This window comes from Haliotis cracherodii, unplaced genomic scaffold, assembly GCF_022045235.1.
Source record: "Haliotis cracherodii isolate W230 unplaced genomic scaffold, xgHalCrac1.p SCAF_13, whole genome shotgun sequence".
NCBI classification, from domain to species: Eukaryota; Metazoa; Mollusca; class Gastropoda; order Lepetellida; family Haliotidae; genus Haliotis; species Haliotis cracherodii.
Window position 1 is genome coordinate 33,904,987 of NW_027266268.1, and position 13,810 is coordinate 33,918,796.

General features: G+C 40.9%; 2 protein-coding genes across 2 annotated transcripts in view; one reads left to right on the top strand and one right to left on the bottom strand.

Annotated features, from left to right (window-relative positions):
* The window catches only part of LOC139458634 (multiple epidermal growth factor-like domains protein 10), a 55,561-nt gene extending 50,823 nt beyond the window's left edge, over positions 1 to 4,738 (top strand). The window contains exons 10-13 of the mRNA XM_071240056.1: positions 1,351 to 1,494; positions 2,000 to 2,149; positions 3,207 to 3,351; positions 4,546 to 4,738. Of these exons, the coding sequence (XP_071096157.1) occupies positions 1,351 to 1,494; positions 2,000 to 2,149; positions 3,207 to 3,351; positions 4,546 to 4,738 (632 nt within the window). The remainder of the gene's footprint in view (positions 1 to 1,350; positions 1,495 to 1,999; positions 2,150 to 3,206; positions 3,352 to 4,545) is intronic.
* A 2,139-nt stretch (positions 4,739 to 6,877) lies between these two features.
* The window catches only part of LOC139459213 (dipeptidase 1-like), a 19,032-nt gene continuing 12,099 nt past the window's right edge, over positions 6,878 to 13,810 (bottom strand). The window contains exons 8-11 of the mRNA XM_071240668.1: positions 12,568 to 12,679; positions 11,072 to 11,144; positions 10,449 to 10,584; positions 6,878 to 7,013 (exon numbers count right to left, since the gene is read on the bottom strand). Of these exons, the coding sequence (XP_071096769.1) occupies positions 6,912 to 7,013; positions 10,449 to 10,584; positions 11,072 to 11,144; positions 12,568 to 12,679 (423 nt within the window). The 3' untranslated portion in view covers positions 6,878 to 6,911. The remainder of the gene's footprint in view (positions 7,014 to 10,448; positions 10,585 to 11,071; positions 11,145 to 12,567; positions 12,680 to 13,810) is intronic.

Here is a 13,810-nt window from a genome sequence, read left to right on the forward strand (position 1 = left end):
TATTTCAATATTATTCACTTACCGCCTCCTACAAACATGTATTTAAAACTACTACAACATGACATTAATAGTTTATTTGCATTTTAATGACTTTACATGCAAATATAGACACGTAACTGTTGAAACCGCTGTGCACTATTCAACAGCGTACTGTGTACGCAAACCAGTTTTATTTGAAAAAATGTGTGTCTGTTTCAGTGTGTAGCTATGGAACATATGGAACACACTGTAACCATTTTTGTGGTGGGTGTTCACATGGCACGTGTGACCCTTTTAGTGGTGTGTGTCCTTGGGACTGTAGACAGGGTGGGTGGGTGATAATTGTACAGGTGAGGTGATTCAGTCAGCGGTGTGTGTCCTAGGGACTGTAAACAGGGTGGCAGAGATAAATGTACAGGTGAGGTGATTCAGTCAGCGGTGTGTGTCCTAGGGACTGCAAACAGGGTGGCAGAGATAATTGTACAGGTCAGGAGATTCAGTCAGCGGTGTGTGTCCTAGGGACTGTAGACAGGGTGGCAGAGATAATTGTACAGGTGAGGAGATTCAGTCAGCGGTGTGTGTCCTAGGGACTGTAGACAGGGTGGCAGAGATAATTGTACAGGAGAGGTGATTCAGTCAGCGGTGTGTGTCCTAGGGACTGTAGACAGGGTTGCAGAGATAATTGTACAGATGAGGTGATTCAGTCAGCGGTGTGTGTCCTAGGGACTGTAGACAGGGTGGCAGAGATAATTGTACAATTAGGAGATTCAGTCAGCGGTGTGTGTCCTAGGGACTGTAAACAGGGTGGCAGAGATAATTGTACAGGTGAGGTGATTCAGTCAGCGGTGTGTGTCCTAGGGACTGTAGACAGGGTGGCAGAGATAATTGTACAGGTGAGGAGATTCAGTCAGCGGTGTGTGTCCTGGGGACTGTAGACAGGGTGGCAGAGATAATTGTACAGGTGAGGGGATTCAGTCAGCGGTGTGTGTCCTAGGGACTGTAAACAGGGTGGCAGAGATAATTGTACAGGTGAGGTGATTCAGTCAGCGGTGTGTGTCCTAGGGACTGTAAACAGGATGGCAGAGATAATTGTACAGGTGAGGAGATTCAGTCAGTGGTGTGTGTCCTAGGGACTGTAGACAGGGTGGCAGAGATAACTGTACAGGTGAGGAGATTCAGTCAGCGGTGTGTGTTGATGACATGGATCATAAGATATTTACTACAGTTTTGTAATCAATGATTAAGGATTTCGTGACTGAGATATGTATTTTGTGTTTCTTATCCATGATAAAGATATAGCTAGAAAATATCAATTCGTCTTAGAAATTTAAACGTGAATTAATCACTTTCTATATTACCACAATTCTCCAGAATGCCGTGACGGACGCTATGGTGTTCACTGCGATCAGCTCTGCAACTCCCGCAACTGCATCACAACGTCATCCTCTTGTGACGTCACTGGGGCTTGTACAGATGGGTGTCGGGACGGCTGGAAAAGCCAGGACTGTAGACAACGTGAGTTGATGCAGTATCACAGTCTTTCGTGACAGCAACCTGTAGACAACGTCGGTTGAATCAATATTTTTTTATCAAACTTTTGTAAAATGGAACTGAAATACAAAAAGGCAATACATTACTTATTTTATGCTGCAAATCATGATTGGGATATTCTTTATCCTTGTAAATTTAAGTACAGCTATCATATGCTAGTTTGCAGATTGTTTCACACATATGTTTAGTTTTCGCTCACAGTATGACACCCAATATATATGAGTCATTTGGATTGATGACAACAATGCGCTCTTAGTAGCTGACACTAAAACAAACACACTTCATATAGTGTTCATACAATCTATTTGTGGAAAGGTCAGAAGACAGGTTTGTTGCTGGTATTTGTTTCTGAAGCTGATTATGTAACCAGTGATCGAGAGGCATTTCAAATATATTTGTGACCGTTGTATTTTAATAGTGTTCTCCTCCAGTAGTTTGCAACCCACGTATGTTTGTATGACGTTCCCAGCATGTCCAGGTAGTACGTTCGGGCCGAACTGTAGCAAGTCCTGCAATTCCCGCCATTGTCAGACTCCATCTTCTTCCTGTGATCACGTGACTGGTGCCTGTGATGGAGGTGTGTGTGAAGATGGATGGCTTGGAACTGACTGTGCAGAAAGTAGGTTGATTCGGCCTCAGTAACATATCTTTAGTACAACCGCAATTAACATTTTCCATTATGTACCTTACATGAATCTGTCCATCATGTAATTAATATTGTTTTAAACAAACTGTGCAACATTTACACGGATATTTCATGGGAACTCTCGGTTCTGAGGTTCCAATCGATCTGCTAAAACACACCCATCATCTATCCCGTGGTATTGGTTGGTGTCTTAAACCTTCCTTGGGTAATACTATCCATTTAATCTCGGACTATTTATGGAACTTACTGCCTCCATGTTCATGAAATTCCAGTTTTCTGTCGAATCTGAACAGTGGATAAAAGTGTTAATTAATCTTGTTACTTTTTTGACTTTCTGCAACGAAGTTTTCCACTATTACGATAGTACTTGATGTTGTCATTTATTTGTTTTTTATTAGGACTCTAATATTGTCCATAGTAATACCGATCGCCTCGTGTTACTGTTGAGATTAACCTTGTCTACCCTTCAAATAGCTCGTTACTTCTGTCATCATAGGGGGCACGGATGGCCCAGTCGTCTCATGCGCCGCTATTCGCTGTGCAGAGTTGCATCCCTTGGGCACGCCAGAAACCTATGATTGTGGGTTCGAATCCCGGTTCGCCCCAATTATGTTTCACCGAAGTGGTAAACGTCTGAGACCTGTATCACTTCGGGCTTTCCTCCCACATAAGGCTCCGTGATATGACTGGAATACTGTTTAAAGCGGCGCTAAACCCAACTCACTCCCTCACTCACTCTGTCACCATAACACCAAACTGAACGTTTGTGAGATTCTAATATTGAGACATCAGACAGGTACAGAGAGATAAGATGCTTCGAACACAACAGTAGAAGTTCCATTCAAGCTCAGTGATCCATTCTTATAATTTTCAAATTTTCGCCCAGTGGAATCTGTTGTGGCGGATAATCGAGACTGGTTAATCCTCCGTTTTCACACTTTTCCTAATGATGACTAAATGGTAAAGTGTTTAAAGTGTTAATGTATAAGCTGTTATGTTAGCTCAAGTTCAGTTTTGATATGTTACACAGCACAGACAATGTCCACCGTGACGGTTGCTGCCCCTGTGAGGATTTCCTCGCAAGTGATGTGGAATATGATTGGAGGAGCTGTTGGAATCGTTGTAACGCTGCTGTTGATTGGTGCTCTCATGATGTGTCTCTTGCGAACTGGGAGGTAATCAGCATACATTTTCTAATGATTCAATAATTGCATGCCTACATTATTCTCGAATATGCATACATTAATTAGCACATTTATAAGAAATCTTTATATCTGTTAAATCACATATTAATGAGGACATTGCTGCATAAAAGAGATTTGAAAACAAGATCTTCTCAAATATCCATATTACACTGATCTGTATTGTAAATTCATTTCTCTTATAAATAATGTTGACGAGTACTATAAATTATGAAGGAATAATTTGATAAGTGCAAAAAATGCGAGTATTATTATTCGTTTTTAACTGATCTGATGTAACAGGTGGAGTTTGAACATAATGATCAGTTTTCTTTTAATAAACATGTTGCGAGCTTTGTTTAAACCTTAAATGTCACATTATACGTAGCCTTTACCGTTTGGTGACCCTGTGTCGTTAGATGTTTGGTGCAGTCATGATAGCCATATACACAATTAAGCCAGGTAATATTAATCGTATTGCAGTCCACACATTAACACTTACAGTGATATATCAATACACGTTGTGGGGGTCATTTTTCACGTTTATTGAGCGTTTCCTTTTAATTATACACAAGTCTGACCTTACATTTGCATTCAAGTATAACTTATACGTATATTACAATGAGGCCAAATGAAAATGTATTTGGCTGCCTCACAATAGACTTATCTATTTATCGATATACATGTCTGTCCTAGTTCATTACCTTTGCCGCGTCATACGAAAAGACGTTAAAATATGGTACTTGATGTTACCCTGCCTGGCGCTCGACATTAAGGGGCTTGAATAAGGACTGGTCGGCTCGGAGTCAGTATACTGTGTCTAAGTGGGGTATTCGTGTTAAACTGCGCGCGCGCAAGCACGTCACTATATAAGTGCAATAATCTTAATGTTAAACCTCACCTCACCTAACCTCACTTCACCTCACCTCACCTCACCTCACCTCACCCAACCTCACCTCACCTCACCTCACCTCACCCCACCCCACCCAACCTCACCTCACCTCATCTAGTTTACTCTTGATCACTTATCATCTTCCATTAACTTTGTTAGACAGGCATTACTCAGAAATTGACTGATGACAAAGTAGACGCAATTTATGGAAAACAACTTCTTTAATACTGTAAAGGCGACGTTGCGGTATAGATCCTTATACCGTTCTCTTAAACGTGTGTACATATATGTTCCAGGTTGTCATGGAAATCGGCTGACGTAAACCAGGCTGTGAAGATGAATGACGTCATTGTCAATGACCAATCAACAGAAGGAAGTCAGCAGGCTGACAGTGAGGCTGGTGTGACCAACAACGTCTATTCGTATTTAGATGACGTCACCAGGGCTGACAATGGAACATATGATACCATCATGCAGCAGCGTCATTAAGGGCCTGGCCCCCGTTCCACAAAGCGATCGTAGCGCTACGACAGTCGGAAGTCTATCTTAAAGTGTGGGAGCTAAGACTAACTAAGCGCTACGATCGCTTTGTGGAACGTGTCCTAGGAATAGGAAATATAACTGATTCCGATTGATCAATCAGAGGTTTCAAATAGCAATAACAGCCTTATGACTGAAATATTAGATTTTCCTGCCATGTCACTGTGGAAGCTAACATTGAAAGGGAAGTATGCCTTCCTCATTCACGGAGGCAGGCAGTTGCAAAAAGGATATTCAGAATTCTAGGTGCAGAGAAAAGTGCAGAGATGTGGGTACCTGCACTATTCAAAGCCTACTTGTCGATGCATTGGAGCAGATAACAAGCGAGAAACAAAAAGAAAAAAGACACTTTACATAAAATAAATTGAAATTATAAATATGCTACACCACACATAATATATAGGCTGAAACTATTGATGTATTAGTTAGAGAGTGGAATACATTGTCGCAATGGTGAGTTATGAGCCTAAGTACTGTTAAAACTCTCACATGATTGTAGACATTAATAACGTTACTTGACAAGCACAGGCATATGAGGTGAGGTGAAATTGGGTTTAACGTCGCGTCCAAGATTATTGCACTTATATAGCGACGTGCATGCACGTGTATGTGTGTGTGTGGCTGCTTGTACTAGTCCGGACTGATGCCGATTTATAGTGCTAGCACACTGAGATACCATGCCGCAGTTTAACATGAATACCCCACTCAGACACAGTATACTGACTCCGAGCCGACCAGTCCTTGTTTTAGCCCCTTAATGCCGAGCGCCAGACAGGGTAACAACAAGTACCATCTTTTAACGTCTTTTTGTATGACGCGGCCGGGGATCGAACCCCGGACTTTCCGCTCTCCGGGCGGACTCTCTACCACAAGACCACAGTGGCGGTCCCACAGGCATGTGAGTTTCATATATATGTAAATGAAATTTAATTATTTTGGTGAAAACGTTTTTGATATGAGTAATTATAAACTTGAATAAAGAAGCACAGAGTTTTCATAAAACTCTCAACATATAAATTAATGGAAATGCAGACATTTTGTGAGATTTGACCTATCATGTTGAGAAAGAGCTGATAATATAAGGCTGTTCGTAAAAGGGTGGAAACAGACTCTTGCTCAAAAGATGTTGGAATAGGTACATCATCGAGCCTTAGTGATGCTTTCAACAGGTCTTATGGTAGACATGTGGGAAACATGTTTAAACTGACGCATCAGTGACAGATATGATGTCTGATGTTATAACCTAATTTGACTTCAACCACATGTTCCAGTGTTTGTGCGGGACATCTAGTATATATAGAATCACCGCCATTTGATAGTGATTCGTAAACACATACTTATGACATAGTCGGAATCGTACAATGAATTTTGTGTTTAGCAGAGATTCCTTATGATTATGGAAAGGGTTTTGCCATTTTTATTTATTGTTTTGAAACCAACAGGAAAACCTCACGATGAACCATTCGGCTACTCCATCTATTTGCCATTCTTTATACGCCCCATGAAATCTTTTTTTGCAGAAATTCGAGAATGGTAATGCTGTTTCGTTGAACGTTGACGTTTTGAATTTTCATTTGATAAAAGTAGAGTTGTAATTGCATTAAACACATGAATCTTAAGCTGCTCTATGATTGAGGGGACATGACATTAACCTTGATTTATGATATGGTTTATTTTTAGTTCAGTTGAAATAAAGATTGTCTCAATCTGCCTTCTGTAATGCAGAGTTATTCGTAAATTGGTAGCTGATTTTGCGTGTAATTGCCTAGGGGGACAAACGCTCGCACGCGCACACGCACCCACGCACAATTCCAACCACAAGAAGAACAAGTTGGCCTGAATTATTCCCACAACCACCTCGCCCCACATTTATATATCTTCATATCTTCAATTTTATCTGCAACACAAACGACGAATGATACTTTCATTAATGTAGACGTACTGACGTCAATATGTGGTGTAGAATATTTCGCAAGAATAAAATAACTTTTTACAAAAAAATATTACCTTTATGTATATTTCTGTTCAGGGGTAACATAATGAAGGTCATTCGGCCAGACGTAGTACATGATCACCCGATAATGCTGTTTTTTTTGCTTTATTCATGGAACAAGTCTTGCTTTTATGGCCAATATGGCAGTTTGGACAAACAGGTTTGATCTGGAACTGCCGATCTGTCCAGAAGTGTGCTGTCCGGTGGAACCGATCTCATAGCATCCCGAACCTGGATAACACAGGATGAAGGAGCGGAACATGACATGGACGGTAATAGGGCCACCCTACACCATATATGTATATACATTGCTGGTGGGTGTATTGTCCTACCTTGTAGTATGTACATTGCTGGTGGGTGTATTGTCCTACCTTGTAGTATATACATTGCTGGTGGGTGTATTGTCCTACCTTGTAGTATATACATTGCTGGGGGTGAATTGTCCTACCTTGTAGTATATACATTGCTGGTGGGTGTATTGCCCTACCTTGTAGTATATACATTGCTGGTGGGTGTATTGTCCTACCTTGTAGTATATACATTGCTGGTGGGTGTATTGTCTTACCTTGTAGTATATACATTGCTGGTGGGTGTATTGTCCTACCTTGTAGTATATACATTGCTGGGGGTGAATTGTCCTACCTTGTAGTATATACATTGCTGGTGGGTGTATTGTCCTACCTTGTAGTATATACATTGCTGGTGGGTGAATTGTCCTACCTTGTAGTATATACATTGCTGGTGGGTGTATTGTCCTACCTTGTAGTATATACATTGCTGGTGGGTGTATTGCCCTACCTTGTAGTATATACATTGCTGGTGGGTGTATTGTCCTACCTTGTAGTATATACATTGCTGGGGGTGAATTGTCCTACCTTGTAGTATATACATTGCTGGTGGGTGTATTGTCTTACCTTGTAGTATATACATTGCTGGTGGGTGTATTGTCCTACCTTGTAGTATATACATTGCTGGTGGGTGTATTGCCCTACCTTGTAGTATATACATTGCTGGTGGGTGTATTGTCCTACCTTGTAGTATATACATTGCTGGGGTGTATTGTCCTACCTTGTAGTATATACATTGCTGGTGGGTGTATTGTCCTACCTTGTAGTATATACATTGCTGGGGGTGAATTGTCCTACCTTGTAGTATATACATTGCTGGGGGTGAATTGTCCTACCTTGTAGTATATACATTGCTGGGGGTGAATTGTTCTACCTTGTAGTATATACATTGCTGGTGGGTGTATTGTCTTACCTTGTAGTATATACATTGCTGGTGGGTGTATTGCCCTACCTTGTAGTATATACATTGCTGGTGGGTGTATTGTCCTACCTTGTAGTATATACATTGCTGGGGGTGTATTGCCCTACCTTGTAGTATATACATTGCTGGGGGTGTATTGTCCTACCTTGTAGTATATACATTGCTGGGGGTGAATTGTCCTACCTTGTAGTATATACATTGCTGGGGGTGAATTGTCCTACCTTGTAGTATATACATTGCTGGGGGTGAATTGTCCTACCTTGTAGTATATACATTGCTGGTGGGTGTATTGTCCTACCTTGTAGTATATACATTGCTGGTGGGTGAATTGTCCTACCTTGTAGTATATACATTGCTGGTGGGTGTATTGTCCTACCTTGTAGTATATACATTGCTAGGGTGTATTGTCCTACCTTGTAGTATATACATTGCTGGGGGTGAATTGTCCTACCTTGTAGTATATACATTGCTGGGGGTGAATTGTCCTACCTTGTAGTATATACATTGCTGGTGGGTGCATTGTCCTACCTTGTAGTATATACATTGCTGGGGGTGAATTGTCCTACCTTGTAGTATATACATTGCTGGTGGGTGTATTGCCCTACCTTGTAGTATATACATTGCTGGTGGGTGAATTGTCCTACCTTGTAGTATATACATTGCTGGGGTGTATTGTCCTACCTTGTAGTATATACATTGCTGGGGTGTATTGTCCTACCTTGTAGTATATACATTGCTGGGGGTGAATTGTCCTACCTTGTAGTATATACATTGCTGGGGGTGAATTGTCCTACCTTGTAGTATATACATTGCTGGTGGGTGTATTGTCCTACCTTGTAGTATATACATTGCTGGTGGGTGTATTGTCCTACCTTGTAGTATATACATTGCTGGTGGGTGAATTGTCCTACCTTGTAGTATATACATTGCTGGTGGGTGTATTGTCCTACCTTGTAGTATATACATTGCTAGGGTGTATTGTCCTACCTTGTAGTATATACATTGCTGGTGGGTGAATTGTCCTACCTTGTAGTATATACATTGCTGGGGGTGAATTGTCCTACCTTGTAGTATATACATTGCTGGTGGGTGTATTGTCTTACCTTGTAGTATATACATTGCTGGGGGTGAATTGTCCTACCTTGTAGTATATACATTGCTGGGGGTGAATTGTCCTACCTTGTAGTATATACATTGCTGGTGGGTGAATTGTCCTACCTTGTAGTATATACATTGCTGGGGGTGAATTGTCCTACCTTGTAGTATATACATTGCTGGGGGTGAATTGTCCTACCTTGTAGTATATACATTGCTGGTGGGTGTATTGTCTTACCTTGTAGTATATACATTGCTGGTGGGTGTATTGTCCTACCTTGTAGTATATACATTGCTGGTGGGTGTATTGTCCTACCTTGTAGTATATACATTGCTGGTGGGTGTATTGTCCTACCTTGTAGTATATATATTGCTGGTGGGTGTATTGTCCTACCTTGTAGTATATACATTGCTGGTGGGTGTATTGTCCTACCTTGTAGTATATACATTGCTGGTGGGTGTATTGTCCTACCTTGTAGTATATACATTGCTGGTGGGTGTATTGTCCTACCTTGTAGTATATACATTGCTGGTGGGTGTATTGTCTTACTTTGTAGTATATACATTGCTGGTGGGTGTATTGTCCTACCTTGTAGTATATACATTGCTGGTGGGTGTATTGTCTTACTTTGTAGTATATACAAACTGGTGGGTGTATTGTCCTACCTTGTAGTATATACATTGCTGGGGGTGTATTGTCCTACCTTGTAGTAACAGCCGGCTAACCGTGGTGATAATACGGTTGCCATTTTATAATTATTGAGCAAAGGCAGTGTGACCTGGCAATTAGTGAAACCAGAGTGCTCGGCTGTGCTTTTGAAAGAATTTGGAAACATTCCACAAGTGTGACGCCTTACACGGATCTTGTGAATAGTGAGTGAGCTGGGTTTAATAGGCTTTGAATAGTATTCCACTTATATCAGGGCGTGTCAGCTGAATGTGGGAGGAAAGCCCGAAGTGACGTTTTAGACGTTTACCACCTTGGTAGAACCTACGAGCATAGTGATGACAAACATAGGATCACACGATTACAACCATACTTCTCCACGATAGCTATCAAGCGTTCATTCCAATGAACAAATGAATCTTACAGGATTGTGCTATTTAAAATCTCTGAGTTTAAGCATTAGAAGAAAAACCCATTAAAAACTGAGAAATATGTAACATAAAGGATGTCTTTGACTATATGTTATTCTTAACATTTCCGTGCAGAGGAAATTCCACTGTGAACTATACCAGGTCACATGTTACTTAAGGTCTTCCTTCCTTTGGGTATCGCTCGATAGCTTCCTTTCTACTCACCGCTTCCACTTGTTTGAAAACTCTATAGAAGTTTCTGTAAGCGACGTTCTCCAGCTCTGCCTCTGACCAGCCTCTTCGGAGCAGCTCGGCGAATAACAGAGGGTAGCTCGACACGTCAGCCATCTCCCCGTTCACCCTGGAGGTACAACACATCAACGCCTTAGTGGGTGGGGATAACGCCCCTTCGTACAATACTTCCACAAGATGACTACATCCCCAGTGTGTATACCGAGTTAGAACTGATCCCGGACAACCGATGAGGAGGCTGAATGCATCGACTAGTCAAGAGTAGTGACTTGGGTCTTTGCGTGTCATCGTAACCTTGGAAACATGCTCCTAATATCAATCTCTGGTTTGTTGATGTGTTGATACCGAGTGGATGATATCATGCATCTTGTTGGTTCACCAATATGTAATCAATATTATTGTGAGTTTTACCAAATACGCCGTATAAGTACATATAAATAAATATGGGTATTCCGGGTAAGAATATAGGCACACAGCGACTAAATGGATCGGGGGTTAGTCTCGGTATTTGTCATCGTATTCTGGAATATTGCTGACTTTGCGTTAAACAACGAACACATAAGGGTATGAGTTCATGTACATTACACAACACTTACCCAGAGCCGTCAAAGTCACAGCCAATACCAAGATACTGTGAGCCTATAAGCTTGCGGAAATGGTCATAGTGATCTGAAAATTTAATATCACACTGAAACCAAAAGCACCTTAACAGCGGAACTGTTGACTTGCCTTTGTATGTGTTTGTGACGAGTGCCACCGGCGGGGCGGAATACGCTCACCTTCTCGCGAGTAGCTCGTATAATCACTATTTAATAGTGATTCATAATAAACACATGCTTATGGTGCGTGAGTGACCCGGTTTCGATTCCCGACATGGGTACAATGTGTGAAGCCCATTTCTGGTGTCCCCCGCCGTGCTATTGCTTGAATATTGTTAAAAGCGGCGTAAAACCATACTCACTCACTGTTATGATTATGGAAAGGGTTTTATTAGATATTTAAGGAAAAGTCATCGATATTAGTTGATGTAGATAATAACACATATCAGAATAGAAAATACCTTTCAACACGTGTTAGAAACTGAACAGAAACGCTGTGCTTATGTTATAGTAAAGGGCTTTTCTTTTCATCCATTATATCTTAAGAACATCTTAAATATTTCCCAAGACACATGACAACTTATCTCAGATAAGACTCACACTGCCGCACACTGGTCATGGTAACTATAAAGCAACATGAATCATGTGTGACATAAATATAATTATTTCAATCATTACAATTATTTGGCTCATATTTGGCTTAAAAACGCAAACTATTGTCCGAATTAATTATTTACATTCATCTCGTATGTTTTAAAAAACACCCCAATCTCTCTTTTAAAAAAAATATCCATCCACTCTTGTTTCCTATGGTTTATATCAACGTACAGAGAGAACGAGAGTGAGTTTCACGGAGATACTGCTGTCATTTTACGTCACATCAACGATATTGTAGACATATACTGAACATGTGACCCGTGAAGATCCCGGTAGAGAATAGGTATTCAGCAAATCATGTTTGCCGTAAGAGGCGACTATACTTGTCGAAAGAGGTGACTATACTTGTCATAGGAAACGACTAACGAGATCGGGTGACCAGGCTCGCTGACTTGGTTGATGCACGGCATCGTATCCCAATTGCGTATATCGATGCTCATGATGTCAGTCACTGGATTGTCTGGTCCAGATTCGATTATGTACAGACTGCCGTCATACTACTGTAATATGGACTTAAAAACAAACAAAACTGAACTTGGTATGAATTAAAACTTCAAAAAATTGCCTCCTTATTATATTTGCTGGTTTACTAGTGTATTGCTTACAACCTTAGGTCATTGGTCAACATATAATTACAATTATAGCCTTATCTTTATTATTAATTCTTGTGAGACAATTGCGTCGGTAGGATGAAACAGAAATTGCCACAAATTCTTTAATTATCATTTGGCATTTTGGCTGAACTGTTACAATTGTCACAGTTGTCATGAACGGAATTCCAAGCCGCTGTTGTAGGGGCTTAACGAACGATGAGTTTAGAATCCGTCAGTTCGTACCTGCGACTTGGGCTACGGAGGCGGTTCTGTTGTCATCTCCATGCCTGTCCTCCGTGGTGCAGTTGATGAATCGAGGATACACGTTGATCATGATGATTCCGTTGTTGGCGGCCTGAAACAGTAACACAGTAACGATAACTTGATTAATAGCAGTGAGAACCTACATCGAACCGTCGCTCTTAATTGTAGTAAAGAAGTTGTTTATCCATAAATTCTTAACCTTACTTAGTACTCCAACTTCTAAATGCCTATCAAAGAAGTTATACAATGCCTTCCTTCTCAATAAACTGTTGAATAAATTTCTAAATATACTTCGGGGTTTCCCAAATGGTTGCCGTGTGTTTGTAGACCAAAATATGTACAGGCACTACATGATAAATATGTTAACTTTTACATTGTATTCCTACATGGTTGCTAAAGCTATTTCATTGAGTGATATAACGTCTTAAACATCCATTATTTTAGGAATGACATATTATGATGAAGAGGTTGTTACCATTGTGTGTTTCCGTATCGTAAGTATCATATATTAGGAATATAAACCAAATATTATAATCGCCAAAGGCTCGCATAATAAAAAAAATATTTCTAATATATATCTACGATACAGAAACACTCGTATAATAATCTCTATATGTGGTATCCTGACCCCCCAAAGACTCTCTCCTCAAGCCCGAGTCTGACTTGCTTCAAGACGAACCCAGGGTCCCCACTTAATTGTTTCCAGTGACACGCGTGTATAGCCAGGAGTGAGTGAGTGAGTTGGGTTTAACGCCGCTTTTAACAGTATTCCAGTTACGTGTCAGCTTAATGTGGGAGGAAAGCCCGAAATGATGCAGGTCTCAGACGTTTACCACTTCGGTGAAACCCTAGAGCACGGGTATGGTGCTGACAAACCTAGAAACATATTCAGGACGAAACGGGATTCGAACCCACAAAGTCATAGGTTTCCTGAGTGCCCAAGGGGCGCAACTCTGCACAGCAAATCACGGCGCCTTAGACGATTGTGCCGCCCGTGCCCCCGCATAGCTATGATACCATCACAGTTTTTCACCTTTCTCATACACGAAGTTATCAACGTTGAAGCTAATCTTATGATAATCTCCACGTGGCTTTACTGCACGAGGTAACCCGACATCAGGTCACTATATTCATTTTCAGTGAACGGACGTTTTGCATATCTTTTCTGTTAAAAAATGAAATAAATTTTTTTTCCCACAAGGGGCGGTAGGGTAGCCTAGTG